At 35.5% G+C, this 17,654-nt stretch overlaps 1 protein-coding gene across 3 annotated transcripts in view; it reads left to right on the top strand.

Moving 5' to 3' along the window:
* emsy (EMSY transcriptional repressor, BRCA2 interacting) overlaps positions 1 to 15,655 on the top strand; it is a 34,579-nt gene extending 18,924 nt beyond the window's left edge. For all 3 annotated transcript variants that reach the window (XM_007247271.4, XM_049468654.1, XM_049468655.1), the window contains 5 exons: positions 584 to 714; positions 3,988 to 4,533; positions 5,615 to 5,665; positions 9,866 to 10,222; positions 11,991 to 15,655. In XM_007247271.4, the coding sequence (XP_007247333.3) occupies positions 584 to 714; positions 3,988 to 4,533; positions 5,615 to 5,665; positions 9,866 to 10,222; positions 11,991 to 12,188 (1,283 nt within the window). In that variant the 3' untranslated portion in view covers positions 12,189 to 15,655. The remainder of the gene's footprint in view (positions 1 to 583; positions 715 to 3,987; positions 4,534 to 5,614; positions 5,666 to 9,865; positions 10,223 to 11,990) is intronic.
* Positions 15,656 to 17,654: the final 1,999 nt, after the last annotated feature.

Here is a 17,654-nt window from a genome sequence, read left to right as displayed (position 1 = left end):
CGATTCAAAACATTATTTATTTAACCAAAAAGTTTTATTTTTGGTCTCATCCATCCACAAACCATTCTTCCAATAGCCTTCTGGTTTGCCCATGTGATCTTTAGCCAACTGCAGACAAGCAGCAATGTTCTTTTTCTCCTTTCAACCCTGCCATGCACACCGTTGTTGTTCAGTGTTCTCCTAATGGTAGACTCATGAACATTTACATTAGCCAATGTGAGAGAGGCCTTCAGTTGCTTTGAAGTTACCCTGGGGGTCACAATACAACTGTATTGTACCAAATTTGGTTGAGACACTATAAAGGTGAATTATATGTTTTGTTGGGTGCCAAAACACTGAAACTGTGGTGCATGAAACTGAAGTGTGGGCCCATATATGGGGTTAGTCTGAAACAGAAAATAAATGAACTTAAACAAAAATCTAATTTTGTAACTTCAGCAAACAGATAAATAATAATAATAATAATAATAATAATAAAAAAAAATAATAATAACACTATGTATTTATTTCCCATTTTAAGGTCTGTGTGAAACAGTAGAGGAGTGCATGTGACTGACAGTTGTGCATTTGTGTTTGTGTCCAGGTAAAGCAGTGAAGTCTGCAGCAGCAGGCAGTGAAGTGACCGTATCCAGCAGCCAGTCACCAGCTCACTCCTCCACAGTAAAAATCTCCAGTTCTGCACCTTCAGCCAGCACCACCACACTCAGCGCTCAGGTACTGCACTGACACTGTGGCTGCTGATGGGATTCCTCTCAAGCTTTTTTTATTTTTTAATTGGGTAAAATAAAATGTCCAGCACGCAATATAGTGTGAGATTTCTTAAGATAATGTGTTCTCTCTCAGTGGAGCAGTTTTAACAGCCCTCTGAACATGACTGACATATACGCAAAGTGGGTAGTGGCCTTTTACACACCACAGTAGCAGAAAGATTTTAAACTATGTAATCTAGTGACATTCCTCTTGTTAATTTATGACTTATTCATTTTCATCACTGTTTTTTGCATTTTGTTCTTTTCTAATAAAACAACTCAAAACGTAAAATTTGTTTTTTTCGACCTTTTATTTGAATTTCTTGCTTTTCAGACATAATTTTGGCTAGTTTTTCCACCATTCCAATTCATTGTTGTTCATTCATTTTTAACACGATTTCTTAACAATTTCTTGCTTTCTCATAATTGTTTGACACATTTTTAAAAATTTATTTCTTCCATAGTTTTTTTAAAAACATTTTTTAATTTCTTGCTTAATACTTTTTAGGACACATTTTTTAATTTCTTGCTTAATACTTTTTAGGACACATTTTTTAATTTCTCGTTAAATGACTTTTTTTTTTTTTTTTTTTTGACATTTTTGAATTTTTTACTACATTATGTTGTGGGACATATTTTTGAAATTCTAGTTATTTGATTCTTTTAAGGACATATTTTTGAATTTCTTACTACATTATGTTGTGCGACATATTTTTGAAATTCTTGCTGTCAAATTTATGGGCACACTTTTTTTTCCCTATTTTTTTGCTATATCTTTCTTTTAAGACGTTGCTTATTTCACTCGAATTTCTTGCTTTCTCATAATTTGTAAAGACCAGTTTCGAAATTCTTTGCTTTCTCAAACTTTTTAAAATATATATTTTTTTGAATTTTGAGTTTATAAATGTAGTAAAGCTCAAAGGCCTGCCACATGGTGCTACTAGCAGGAGACTGCGAGGGTGAAGGTTAACACGTGTTTCCAGTGGCGATATGTTGTATAGGACACATGCATACTCTCAGTCTCAGACGTTATATACTGACACAAACAGCTGCAGATTCAAGCATTTTTCATATTCTACACCATTAATAAAAAGGCCATGAAATCTTGCTGGAACTAATTCATGTAAGTCTATTTAAAATTACTAACATTTTTTATTTGGTGCAGTTTAAAGTGAGCTGGAGACGTTTTAGCATGCAGCCTGATTATGATAGTGATTTGTATATAAGTAGTGATTTACATCATTGCTGTCAACAATTACAACATCCATCATTTCACTCTTGCAGGTGGTATTTTTATGTGTCAATTTATGATTAATGAAACATTATTTGAATATTCCATTAAGGGCTAAGGTTAAAGTTGCATGTATACAGTGGAGAGTATAATTATTTGATTTATTTGATTTGTTTATTTTAAAAGTTAGAGAGAGACAGAAAATCCACAAAAAGTCCATGAAAACATGAAAAGATTATAAACGGTGGATGATTATGAAAAAGTGGGGAAGAGCTTCTTAATGATCTCAAGGGAGCTGGGAGCACCAAGAAAACCATTAGGAACACACTTACACTTACCGCAATGGATTAAGATCTTTTAGTCCATCTGCTGAAGACAGCTAATATACAGCCTGTCTGAAGTTGGCTAATGAACACCTGAATGAGAGCAGGCTTGGGAGACTATGATGTGGTCAGATGAAACCAAAATTAAGCTTTTTGGCCTCAACTCGTCTCACCATGTTTGCCACTTCAAGAAGGAACACTTGTCTGCACTGAGGGGCTCATGAAGGAGGCATGTACAGTACAATATTGAACAGGAACTAACTGGCCTCAGCTATTACACTCAAGTTCACAGTCATGGATGGGTCTTCCAGCATGACAATGACCAAAAACATATGGCAAAGGCAACAAAGAAGTGGCTTAAGAAGAAGCATATTAAGATCCTGGGCAAAGAACTACAAAAAATGTCTGACCTCTGTGCTTACCAACAAGGGTTTCTCTACCAAGTATTAAGTCATATTTTCATATACATATATATTCATATACTTAGTTGAAATACACATTTCAACTAAGCAATTACAATTTAAAACCTTTTTCTTGTTTAAATTCTGTCTCTCTGTTAAAATCAAACTTCTATAATAATTATAGACGGTTTGTGTGAAAATCAGCAGGGAATGAAATAATTATTGTCCCCACTGTATTTATATATATATATATATATATATATATATATATATATATATATATATATATATATATATATATATATATATATGAGTTATTATATATATAAAAATGAGTTATTACCCACGTTAGCTCCCTTGCATAGATGAAGTAACAGATTATGGCAACAAAATGCCAACCACATTGGATTCCTTACATCTATTTTTTCCCCAAACTACTTGCTCATTACTGAGTCATTTCTATGTTTACTGTGTGACAGTAAAAGTGTGGTACATTCTAAGAAGCATGAGTGTATTTTGGACACTTTGTTTAGTAATATACAGGGGGGAAAATAAGTTTTTGAAGTATTTCAGCTCCCTCCAAAGGTTTTCTATTGAGTTGAGGTCTGGAGACTGGCTAGACCATTCCTTTGAAATGCTTCATGCGGAGCCACTCCTCAGTTGCCTTGGCTCTGTGTTTCCTGGTCATTGTCATGCTGGAAGACCCAGCCACGACTATCTTTAGTGCTCTTACTAAGGAAATAAGGTTGTTGGCAAAACCTTGCAGAACATGACCCCATCCTTTACTAAATACGGTGCAGTTGTCCTGTCCCCTTTGCTGAAAACATCCTTAAAGTATGATGTTTCCACTCCCATGCTTCACTGGTAGGGTGGAGTTCTTGGGGTTGTACGTCTTAATCTGTCTTAATCCTCCAAACACAGCGAGTGGAGTTGAAACCAAAAAACTAATTTTTTTCTCCCATCTGACCACATGACCTTCTCCATTCCTCCTCTGGATCATTCAGATGGTCATTGGGGAACTTCAAGCGGTCTGGGACATAATTATTTTCCCCATTGTAACTGTGTACTCTGTAATCATAACTTTATAAGTAGCTTTTAGAATCACTAAACTCTTTAACTCTCTGGTCCTATCATTACGACAATAAACACTTCTGTGCATTTCTTTACAACTCAATTTTTCACAGATAATAATAACTTTGCACGACTTTCTCTCATAAAGAATCATTTCTGCAGAGTGTTTTTGAGAGACTACATTAGTTTGTGTGTATTTGTGTTTTTCGCAGGCTGTCGCTTCTCCTGCGCAGGGCAGGCCTCTGGAGGAGCAGACTGTAGTGGAGGAGGGCGAGTTGGAGGGTGACACACTGGATCCACAGACTGGACTTTTCTACAGATCAGCTCAGCCCCCACCTCCCCCCCTCCAGCAGCACCGCACGCCACCTCACACCCTCACCAAACCCACTGCTACCCCACCCATGCCCACCAAAGCTGCCCCAGGACCAGCTGAAGCGGTTCCGGCCCCCAAGAGACCAGAACAGACCACCCCCAGACCCTGTCCTCCTCCAGCAGCCTCCGTTAAACCCTCCATCTCCCAATCACCCTCTTCCTCTGCCTCCTCTGCATCAGCAGCAGCCCAGCCTGCCCTGCACACACTCCCCACCAAACCCCCACACACTCCACAGCTGCCCAAACTACAGCAAGCTCCCAGCTCACACAACCGCCCTAACATACACACACAACTGTCCCAGCCCCCACCGCTGCAGGCCCACCACCCAGTGGGTTCGGACAAAGCGGCCAGCAGCAGCAGCACCACCAGTAGCAGCAGCGCTCAGGTTAGTAACAACTAACACACAATAAAAAAAACATACACACTAAAAAGTAAAATAAACAAACTAAATCCCAAGTGAGTGTTAATTACTAATACTAACTTGTTTTTGAGTATGAAAGTTGAGTAAAAAGTTGAGTATACTAAAATATCCACTATACTGGACCTGGACTACCCACATTCGTATGTAACTATAGGATTTACATAGGATCTCCGGTGGATTTTGCATATTACAGGGACTCTAAGACTAGCTCAGTGGCTGAACTGCACTTAGCAGGGAATTACACATGTTGTAAAGTAACATGACGTTGCAAAGACTGTTATAAGTGTAAAAATGTCTTTTAAACTTTGTCTGTCTCACTGTCATATGTTTGCATGTATAAATATTCATGAGCAAGAGCTGAAATAATATTGTACTAATCTTTTTTTTTTTTTTTTTTTTTTTTAAACAGTATCTGCCAAATCCTGATCCAGTATTTTGGCAATGCATTAAAAAATACATAAACGCATTCAAGTTTCCCTTAAGGGTCTTTAAATATTTTTTTCATCATTATTATTGAAACAACAGTAAATCACAAAATATACAAGTACTAAATATTTCTAAATATAAATGATTTATTTAAATATGCATCTTCTGATCTAGCGGAGGGGGATCTAATTAAGGAGGACATGTAGTGTTTACAACATTTTTAATAAATCAGTGATCCGGGTCTTTCCCCCCCTGATTTCGATCCTTTGAAAATTAAGTGAATGACGAAAGTTTGTCACATGCATCTGTGAGATTGTTGACTGGAAAAGATCTAGATTAAGATTATTGCCTGACTCGTGTAAATGCAAAATTGTCCTGTTTTTCGTTTACCAAGGGCTTGTAAATTCTGATCAGATTACTCAAAAAATCAGAGTCTCTGCAGTTATCAGATTATTTTGTGCATTTTAACACACACAATGTTTTTGAATTTCTTGAAGAAAATGTTTTAGTCTAAACTGTATTTTAAAAAGTTGCCTCCAAGAATAGTTCACAGAATTATTACCACACGCACTGGTCAGTTTGGATGGTAAATGAAATATTATCTGTATTTGTGTTTTAGACATCACGACCTCTGGTTCCTGTCAGCACCACTGTGAAGAAATCAGATTCAGTAAGTGTCTCAGAAACGCATTACACACCAAACCACTGTGAGTTTTTTTGTGTCTCAGTGACTAAACATAAAGACTAAAAGTTTGGGCAAATAGGCAGAATTCCCCTTTAATGTGATTCTATGGGTAAATTCCTGTTTAAATTATTTATAATTAAACTTTAATAACCTGTAATTAAATTAAATACAGCTTTTGAACCTTAGGTACACACTGTTCATAGTGGAAGTGCCAGTGTGCTAACAGGCATTAGAGTATTTTTTTAATGTGTGTGTGTGTGTGTGTGTGTGTGTGTGTGTGTGTGTGTGTGTTCTTTTTTACATTGTCTTAAAAATTACCAATGGAAATGCTCCAAAATCACTTTAGATAAACACTTTTTTTTATGTTAAATAACAAATATATACAGCTCTGGAAAAAATAAGAGAGCACTTAAAATGATTTCTTTGATTTTACCAAATTGAAACCTCTGGAATATAATCAAGAGGAAGATGGATGATCACAAGCCATCAAACCACCAAACTAAACTGCTTGAATTTTTACACTAGGAGTAAAGCAACATAAAGTTATCCAAAAGCAGTGTGTAAGACTGGTGGAGGAGAACATGATGCCAAGATGCATGAAAACTGTGATTAAAAAACAGGGTTATTCCACAAAATATTGATTTATGAACTCTGAAAACTTTATAAAAATGAACTTTATTTTCTTTACATTATTTAAGGTCTGAAAGCTCTGCATCTTTTTTTTTGTTATTTCACTCATTTCTCATTTTCTGCAAATTAAATTTACTCAAACATATACCTATAAATAGCAAAATCAGAGAAACTGATTCAGAAACTGATTCAGAAACTGACGTGGTCTCTTATTTTTGTCCAGAGCTGTATATATATAACCCACATATCTCTGTACTGCAAGAACATTTTTTTTTATTTTGACAGAATTTAAATAAATAAATACACAATTAAGATAAATTGTGGAAATGTTTATTGATATACCGGCCAATATAACCTGCATAAAATATTTTCACATACTCTCCTATTTATGGTTTAAGTAATTTTTCTTTCAGCTGTAAAATTGCCTGTTGGTATATAAAAGGTTTTTGTGTGACAGTGCAATGTTACAAATGGATGTCCTGACATGCATCATTTTAATACACATCTGTAATGTGAGGAAATGGCATCTCTTCAGCAGATGAGCAGATGTCTTTGTTAGGCTTTGTTATTTACTTCATTTTTAAGTGGAAGCAGATTTGGTTGTGTTTTCACTTTCTTCTATAAAATGTTTTCCCAAACACATTTTTTTATCAGGAAACATCTCCAGCAGTGGGTAATTAAAAGCATGCAAGCACGCATGGTTTTCTCACACGTCAGAGTACACAAAGAATGCAGACACTTGAAGGCCAGCACCAACATGTAGATCAGCGGTTTTACTGCATAGACTGCGCTGCTGTGGTTAAAACGTATTGTCTGAGAATGCTTGCTGTGCAACAGGTCCACGCTCCAGCCCTACTGCTATATACACAGACTGATATATGTACATTTTTATGCTGTACTTGCAAGTAACTAAAATATTTTTTAAAAAAGATTGTAAAATAACCTTTCACTTTGTTACATTGGTATCAGTTCACTCAGTATGCTGCCTCTAAAAGATATAAGTGATACAGAGCTAGTAAATTTAGCTGAGATAACTTAACCATAGGATTTGTTAATGTACCGAAAGACTGGATCAGATTTCATCTGCTTAGGTAGATTTATGACTACAGTTGCACTACTGAGGTAAATGTGTAACTAAAATTGCACTACTAAAACTGCACTACTAAGGTAAACGTGAGGTAAACGTGTTACTAAAATTGCACTACTGAGGTCCATGTATTGGATTCGTGCTACTGAGGTACATTTATGACTAAAGCTGCAGTACTGTGGTAAATGTGTAACTAAAATTGCATTACTGAGGTCCATGTATTGGATTAGTGCTACTGAGGTACATTTATGACTAAAGCTGCACTACTGTGGTAAATGTGTAACTAAAATTGCATTACTGAGGTAATTGTATTGGAGTAGTGCTACTGAAGTACATTTATGACTAAAGCTGCACTACTGTGGTAAATGTGTAACTAAAATTGCATTACTGAGGTCAGTATATTGGAGTAGTGCTACTGAGGAACATTTATGACTAAAGCTGTACTATTGAGGTAAATGTTTAACTAAAATTGCACTTCGGAGGTCAGTGTATTGTGGTAGTGCTACTGATGTATATTTATGACTAAAACTGCACTACTGAGGTAAACATGTAACTAAGATTGCACTACTGAGGTCAGTGTATTGGAATAGTGCTACTGAGGTACAATTATGACTAAAACTGCACTATTGAGGTAAATGTGTAACTAAAATTGCACTACTAAAACTGCACTACTAAAACTGCACTACTGAGGTAAACATAAGGTAAACATGTAACTAAAATTGCACTACTGAGGTCAGTGTATTGGAATAGTGCTACTAAAGTACATTCATGACTAAAATTGCACTGATTGGTAAAGAACCTCTGTTGGTATGTCTGCTGGAATATTTAAAAAGTGTTAAACCTTCCATTTAAAAATATTTATCACTTATTTGTCTTTGAAAAGTTCGATCAAAATACATTTATGTATATTATATATTATATTTATATAAGTTAACACTGAACGCTAACTTGAATTCACATATGCATGTAACAGTAGTGAGATACTAAAAACCTGAGAGATTTGATGGAAAATCTCTTAAAATAATGAAAAATGAAGGATGTGTACTCTTTGTCACTTTTTTGCTCCTACAGACTGAAAACAGCTGGTTTATAACTCTTTTGGGAATGCTTGATATTCATGGCCGCCCACGTATGAACGTACTTCCCAAAATAATGTGTTTAACTGTTTAATGTACTTAGTCACACTAGAAAAAGTTCAGAAAATTGCACATATATGGTAATTCTAGAAATAATGTAACAAATACTTCAGATGAGTCAGTGTAATAGGGTATTGCTGGAATATAATTAGGCTTACTGTGCCAAATAATTCTTGGACAAAGGCCCATCAATTCACTTTACAGCATAATATCCATGCTAGAATAAAATGTAAAATTTTAGATTTAGAGTAGAATAAAAATAAGATGTATAGATACTTACCTATCTAGATAGTTGTACTCAAATGTTCTTCAGTGGTGCTCAGTTTATCCTAACAGGGCAACTCGGCTTCATACTTTTATTGACACGTTTCTGTCATTCAAGAAATACATACATTTAGGAGGTGTAGAACTTTTCTTTTTTTTTTTTGTTGTTGCTTACACTATTGTATATAAAGTACCAGTCAAAAGTTATGAAGGAACACATAATGAATCATGTAGTAACCTTAATATGCTAAACAAAAATACTCTGAAGCATTTAGTCTTAGTCTAACTCTTGGTCTTGTTTCCTGTTGTGGTCCTGATGAGAACCTTTTTCATCCTACCATTTTTTGATGGTCTTTGTGACTGCACTTGAAAATTTAAAGTACTTTTTTCTTTGCTTAATTGAGTAGTTTTCGCCATAATATGGATTACCAGTAGAACATTACTCAAATATTGCTATTCACTGTATACCTGTAACTCTACCTCTTTACTACTTTACAACTGATGCTCTCAGACACTTTATTAAGAGACAAGAAATTCAAGTAATTTACTCTGGGCAAGTTCAGCACAGCTGTTAACTGAAAGCCTGAATTCCAGGTGACTCTACCTCATAAAACTGACTGAGAAAATCCAGCCAAGATGTGCAAAACTGCTCTCTAAGCAAGAGGTGCCTAGTTTAAAGAATCTAAAATATAAAACATATTTTGGTTTGTTTATCTTTACTAAATAATTCCCTATGTTCTCTTCAAAAAAATTATTAATCTACAACGCAGAACATTTTAAAATAATGAATACACTTTTTTTATTCAAAGACGGGAATAAGGTTAAAGATGCCATGGTTTTAGATATGGAAAATTAATTCATCTCCCCCTCTCTACTTCTCTCTCTCTTGGTTCCACCTAAGGTTTCTTCCTTTTAATGTAAGGAAGTTTTTCCTTGCCACAATTATTGGCATTTTTTTTCTGTAAAGCTGCTTTATAACAATTTTTGTTGTAAAAAAAAAATATGCTGTGTAAATAAATTTGAATTGATTTGAATTGAACTCTATTTTTCTCTCTCTCTCGCGCTTAGGTGCAGCAGCCAATCATTACACAGGGCGCTGCAGTCACAAAGATCACCTTCGGAGGTCACCAGTGTCCACCTGTGTCCAGCAGCGGTGAGGCAGCAGCTAAGCTGCAGGCCGAGTCCAGCTCAGGACTGGGCACGTCTGAGAAAGCTGGGGTTTCAGACATTCTGAAGATTTCCATGATGGAGGCAGAGATTGACCCCAGCACAGAGTCTGTGGTAGTGGACTCATCCAGCGACTGCAGCCCCTTCACCAAAGCCGCATCCACCTCCCCCCTCATCAGCAGCTCCAAACACACGCACTCGCACACCCACAGTGCCTTCGGTCGCATTCAGAAGAGCAAAGACCTGGATGTGATACAGGTGGGCAAACCATATGTTATTGGAAATTTGCATTTGGTTTACTTCAGTTTGGTTTGTTTTCACACAGGCACATGAAATGTAATGAAAGAGGATTCAGAGGAAATCTTTCCCTTAATCTCAGAACTAAAGGCCTTATGCTAGAATCGATGATCAAAAATCCACAAATAAGAGCAGAAGAAAACATTCACAAGCTGTGATTGTGTTGCTCATCACTGATCAAGCAATATGCTCAGTTTTTGCTTCAGACTTTTCTCTTGGAGTAGGGCAAAATAAACCTCCTGTTTTTTTTATGATAATACACAAAGTATTTCCGCCTGACCGAAAACACTCAAATGCATGTCAAGTCGTAAATACGATCTCCAACATCGTAAGTAGGAATTTCTGAGGAGGACTTAAGGGCAGCGTAAGATAAAGGTGGTCGGTAACAATGGAAAAGCCCAACTGCGACCAATGTGTACACCCTCTTTTAGAACCCATGGCCACCTGGAAAACCACCTAGCCCACGTTTACCCATGTGAGCCCCACATGAGCATGTTGTTGGTTGGGTATGCAGACATGCTATAGCTCTTTTCAATAGTCAGCAATAGTCAGACCACAGCTTGGGTGTTCCATTGCATTGTGAAAATGAATGTACTTACTCTATATGGTATGCAATTGATATTACCAATATTGTGGATATACAGTGGCTTGCAAAAGTGTTCATACCCCTTGAACTTTTTCACATTTTGTCACTTACAACCACAAACCTAAATGTATTTCATTGAGATTTTAAGTGATAGACAAACACAAAGTATTGCATAAGTGTGAAGTGTATGAAAATGCATGGTTTGCAAAATCTATCAAATAGAAATCTGAAAAGTGTGATGTCCAAAAGTATTCAGCCCCCTATATCAATACTTAGTAGAGCCACTATTCACCTGAGCTGTGGATTTCTGCAGCTCCTTCAGAGTGACCATGGGCCTCTTGGCTGCTTCTTTGACCAGTGCTTCTTGGGATGCTCAAAGTAGGGGTGGGCAATATTATATCGTATACAATATATCGTGACACAAAAATATCATGATATTAAAAATCCATATGGTGATAATAGGGCTGTTCTGTCTTAAAAGTAGTCTATTATTTACTGTGAAGCTTTAGGTGTATTTATTGTATAATATAAGTTTTAGTTTGCCGTTTATATGCATGCACTAAATATTCTGCAATATTTTTTGCTGCATTATATTATTTTATGCTATATTATTTATTTTGCCACATTATGATTATTCTGTTATACTCTTATACTATATTCCTGAAATTAATGAATTATTTTAGTTTTCCTATATCGCCAAGTATATCGTTATCGCAAAAATACCCTGAAATATTGTGATTTTTTTAGAGCCATATCGCCCACCCCTAGCTCAAAGCTTGGGATTTGTTTTTAGAACATAACCCTGCTTTAAACTTCTCCACAACTTTATCTCTGACCTGTCTGGTGAGTTCCTTGGTCTTCATGATGCTGTTTGTTCATTGGTGTTCACTAACAAACCACTGAGGCCTTCACAGAAGAGCTGTATTTACACTGAGACTAAATTACACACAGCTGGACTCTATTAACTAATTAAGCGAATTTTGAAGGCAGTTGATTGCGCTGGATTTTATTTAGGGGTTTTAGAGTAAAGGGCTGAATACTTTTAAGTTTGTGGTTGTAAGGTGACCAAATGTGGAAAAGTTCAAGTGTATGAATACTTTTGCAAGCCGCTGTAAATTGATAAATTGATTTGTTGTTTTGCAGGTCATCCCCCAGTACTCCATAATGCCAGACTCCAGTCAGTCGAATGTGGTGGTGGAACCCAGCGGCTTCCTGGAGATCACAGACTACACCAGCCAGCGTCTGGACGAGGAGGCCGCCATGGACCAGGAGGTGGACAGCAGCAACGACGAGGGGACGGCTGCCAGCCCCATGGAGGCCTGCGCCGACCAATCACAGTGAGCGGGGGAGGGTGTGTTTAACACAGCCCTGAGAATCCGCTCAGGAGGAACAGGATGGTAGAATCCTTTGGAGTTCATGCTTAATAGTGTTCATAAGGAGAACTGAAGTAACCAGTCTTGAGGAACCAATAGGAAATCATGGAATGTTGGGGACAAGCTTCCGAAAATGGAAGAATGTGACGAAAGGAAAAACTTCAGTATCTCCCATCAGGCTTGAACAGCAAGTGACTGTTCTTTACTTTCTCTCCTCCACACATTTCGCTTGATTGTTTTTTTTTTCATAGCAGTAAAAAATGATGGAAATGTATTGGTTTTGTTTACGTAACGTCCTGCAGGACCTCGAGGGCAGGAGTGTGCTTATTAGGATTTTGAGGATAAATGACATCTGTAGAGAAAGAGCAAAGAACTCTTGATTCAGATGTTTTTGATGATTACGATTGAATGGTAAAAAGGGGAATCCACCATTTATTTTTATTTTTTACTTTTGTTCTCTTCAGTCATTCTGCCGAGTGGTTTGACGTGAAAAGCACTCATCTATCTAGAGAAATCAACCCAATCAGAATTGTTCTCAGTGGTGGTGACTGGGATCAGGCGTCTGAAGATCCTCTGGAAGCTCCTTTGCAGAAACTGTTACATAAAAAATGGTTACAGATATTTTGAGTGATATAAGAGTTATATTTTTTATCTTTTTTTGAGTTTTTGTGGTAAGCATATATGGCGGACTGTTAGCTGGCCAACTGTAGTAGCTGCAGTTGTGATGGGGGGCAGGTCCTTGGTTGGACTGTCTAGACTGTGAAGACTCCTGCTTTTGTCTGTAAGGCTATTGGTCACGGATATGGATCAGTCTAACACCATAAGATGATGTTATTATAAGAGAAAAACGTAGAAAACCTTTTTATTTCTCCATGGAAAAAGAATTGTAATTATAAAACATAACGTAAATGCTGAGGATTTTGTTGCTTTCTGACATTTTTGTCCATTTTTAATGATTCTGTTTTCTTTCTTCCTTTCACTTTCACGTTTAGTGCAGGGGGACTCACAGGTTTCTGCAGTTTTCACTTTTCTTTACCTAATATCTTTTTCTGACTCACAGACTGACTGACTGACTAATTGACTACATTGCTGAAGTGAACGTCAACTGATGCAAACAGTAGGTGGTGTTATACACCTAATTCTATAAGGAAACCATGCCTCTACTCCTGCAGGTGTAACACGCTGTAAATAATGAAAAAAAGCTTAACTGGTCATAATGAAAACCACAAACTCTTTTGCTGTTAATGTGTGAAGTAATACAGCATTAATTCACCTCAGCAGTATAAGCATAATTCTTTAGGTCATTTTTTTTTTGTTTCATGTGAAGATTCTCACTGTTCTCACTGTCATCAGTGCCAGTATCTTTAGTATCTTACCAGTTAATACATGCAAATGTAAACTGGAATATGATTTTTTTTTTTTTATACTGTTTACCACAAAAAGTTCACCAGGTTGTGGCTAGCTTTAGAGCTAAATAGCATGCATGCCAGCTGGGGAGAAAATGGGCTTTTGCTTTTATTTTTACCCTTTCAAATTTTCAGTAGAAGAAAATTATTTGGCTGTATGCATGTAAATATTATATCAAGGCTGTTACACACCAAGTGACACCCCATCTTTAAAGCCTTCTCATCCAACACCCCAGCACCCCCCGAAATGTATGCACCATGTTCTATAATACTAATGAAACAACAGCTTATGCATCTTAATAGTAAATATTTTGTCTACTATACAAATGAAGCGTTTCTTGCAGAGATGGCCTACACCTGTATAAGTTGTGAGGTGTGATCTTGTGAGTATGGCTAAACACTGGCCAGAATTATTGGAGTATTATCACAGTGTTATCTGAGTTTCAGTAAGTCCTGATAGTGAATGCCAGATGGCCTTTTTTTAAGTTGTGAGGACATTTGACATGTCAGAAATGCATTATAGAAGGCATTACCACCCACAGTTGACAGAGCAGTTGGTGGTAATGACTGTGACTGGTGGTGTCTGGCTAAAATTGTTCATGTAAACAATTCCATTCTTCGTAGAGTCATTTTCGCTTGAACCCCGAAAGACCTTGTTATAAGCCTGAAGGTAGTGCACTACATTGGAGAAAAGGGAACTTCACAATGTCATCAATTGATATTGACAATTAATATTGATGACACTGTGCTGGCTGCATTTTTGAGAAGTGAGAACAAGGACTTTCATTCTGAAGATTAAACTATATTATGACTGTAGACATACTAGTGCATCATTAAAAAGTTACTTTATTTCAGTAATTCATTTCAAAATGTGAAACTCGTATATGAAATAGATGTATTACACACAGAGTGATCTACTTTAAGTGTTTATTTTTGTTTTTACTGTTGATGATTATGGCTTACAGTTAATGAAAACCCAAAAATCACTGTCTTAGAAAATTTTAATATTATATAAGACCAATTGGTACTTTTGGCAGTGTGCCAAGTCTTGCCGGAAAAATTAATCTACATCTTCATAGATAAAGTTGTCAGCAGATGTGGATTTCATTTTCCAGCAGGACTTTGGCACACTGCCAAAAGTACCAATTGGTCTTATATAATATTCAAGTTTTCTGAGACTCTGATTTCATTGGTTTTCATTGGCTATGAGCAAAAATCTTCATCAATAAAAGAAATAAACGCTTAAAATAGATCACTCTGTGTGTAATACATCTATATAATATATGAGTTTCACATTTAGAACTGAATTGCTAAAATTAAGTAATGATATTCTATTTTTTTGAGATGCACTAGTACAGTACAGTATATCTCTGGGTATTTCTAATTCAGTTTGAGCTGCTTTTTTTGTCCTGGACTTCAGATACGTTGATAGCAGTCCAGCTTGTGATTAATATTTTCAAAACTCTGAGAGGTAAAATCCCCCACATTTACCACTTTTGTACATTTACCAACATTACATTTTAATATCCACCAGTCAAATGTCACATCTGACCATTTAGATGACAAATAACGTGACTGTATATATTTGCGCTGTAGATGTTCTGAACCCTGGATCACCTCACCACCACTGGCACGCTGGGATTTTCTACAACGACCCCATTCCACATCACACCACTGAATGACTCTGTTTACAGCTCAGAGACTGAAGTAAAAACAGGATTTTTTATGAAAAATGGTTGGAATTTCCCCTTGTAAAGCATAGGATTAAGAAAGCCGTTCTAATCTTCATCTCATCATGCCACGTCTGTCAGAACTGTAAATAAAGTTTACCATGGTCATGCTGACAGATTTAAAATACTCTCAACCTGATGAGGCACTTGTAAAATATTTTTTTTTCCAGTTTGCTGAAGCAAAAAAAAAAACTCACCTGCTCACCCGATGATGTGATTTGAATTCTGGTCACCCTTGATGTAAAATTTAGTATTTTAACTGTATTTCAGAAACTTTAATACAAGATGCACACTGAAAACTTTGGTCTGATCTCATTTTTACTGCAATCACTAAATCAGTAAAATAAAAATAAATAAATAATAAAAAAAAATGTCATGCAAAACATTGAATTAGTTACTTTTCAGGTGAAGGTAAAAAAAACACACCTTTCAATAGAAGTCAATGTATGGCTGTCACAAGAGCAAGTTAATTTATTTTTGTTTGTACATTGAAATATAAACATTGTCTGATATTATTTTCAATGTAAGATCATTTGTGCTGCTGGTATAATAATTATACAATAGCATAATATTTGGTTGTTTTTCAAAAGACGAATCTGCATTTCCATTTTGTCCAATTATTCTTTAATACATCAATCATTGAATGGCATCTTAAAAACAGCAACTTTACAGGAAAGAAATAAAACCTTAATTTTTAATGAAAGTCAAAAGTCATTTTGGAGAATTTTTGTTGTTCCATTCATCAAGCCATTTTGAAACAGTCTAAAAGAGATTTTTTATCTTCTTTTTTTTTTTTCTTTTTTTTTTTTTCTTTTTTTTTCTTTTTTTTTGGCCCAACCACCACCCCCCCCTCTTCGGAGGACAATTAATACTTTATTTTTATTTATTTATTTTATTTTTTATTATTATTATTTTATTTATTTATTTTTTTTTTATGTATATATATATATTTTGTGTGGATATAGTTGTGGGAGTTCAGGGATGGAAGGATCAGAGTGTGAGGTACAGGAGGGGGTACAAGAAGAAGAAAAAGAGAAAAAAGAGATTTTTTATCTTCAAATTATATAGTATGCTTAAAAAAAAACAAAAATGGAGATACTTGTTTTTCATTGGACAGCAGCAATATGCACTGACTTCCACTGAAAGTTAAGAATAGTTCCTTCCCTTGGAAATGCCCGATTTACTTTGTGTTCAAATGAAAAAGGTAAAAACATTTATGTGTTTTTGTGTGACTGTATACAGTTTTGTGTGGATATTTAATGCACCTAAGCACATCATTTAAGGTATTTATTTAATTTAACAGTGTTAACAGTGTGTTTTTGCATGTGAAAGCACCACACTAAATGAGAACGTTAGCTAAAAAAAAATGAATTTCTTAATTTGAAGAACAAAACTTTTTTTATAGATGCTCACACCTCCAGATTTGTTTAGAATCATCAACAGCTGACCTGATTTAACGGCATTAGGTCCATTAAGTCCAAAAATCCAAGGTGTTGGATAACTATAAATAAAACTAAACTCCCACGAGGAGAGCATTGGAGATGTTCTGAGGTCAATATCAATATACCTTTCGTGTCTGCAGCATAGTTATTTAAATTTCATACACACATTAAGTAAATTTCCAGAATTTACTCTGAATAAATATATTACAAATAATATAATGTATTACAAATACATTCTATGTATTACTATGTTATAAATAGAGCAATACTAGCTATTACTGTAAAGTACTTTTTATAGATTTTATACAGTTTTCTTTGATGTTAGGGATGGGTTTTGTGTCTTCAGTGTAAACTGTAAAGTGTAAGTTTTATTTCCTTTTATTCCTTTCCTTATTATATTATATATATTTTTATATTTTATATAAGTTTTCTAAATAATTTAGGGATTTCATGTTTCAATTTAACTGTTTTTCTTTGACATCAGTGATATTACAACTTTACTTACTATATTATGTTCAAGGGACTGAAGACATTTGCTGCTGCGTGTTCAGCTATTATTAATATTAACCTCACTTAATATTTCTTATATTGTCTCAATACTTGAGGTACTTCTTAACTTGTCCATTCTGTTGTAGTAAAATATCAAGGTAGTTAGAATAATTTCATAAAATCAAAATTGATATTTGAAACAAACAAACAAAGGTCATCATAAACAATTCAAAATCTTTTCAAATCTAAGTCAACCATGTTTTTTTAATGAATGCAAATTTTCACTAAAATTGTCCACCCTGTTATTGTCCAGTCTGTTGTGCAGCTTACCATGACAGGGTGGATGCGTGCGTGACAGGAAATAGAA

Source organism: Astyanax mexicanus, chromosome 20, assembly GCF_023375975.1.
Source record: "Astyanax mexicanus isolate ESR-SI-001 chromosome 20, AstMex3_surface, whole genome shotgun sequence".
Classification (NCBI taxonomy): Eukaryota; Metazoa; Chordata; class Actinopteri; order Characiformes; family Acestrorhamphidae; genus Astyanax; species Astyanax mexicanus.
This window is presented reverse-complemented; position numbering and strand designations above follow the sequence as displayed.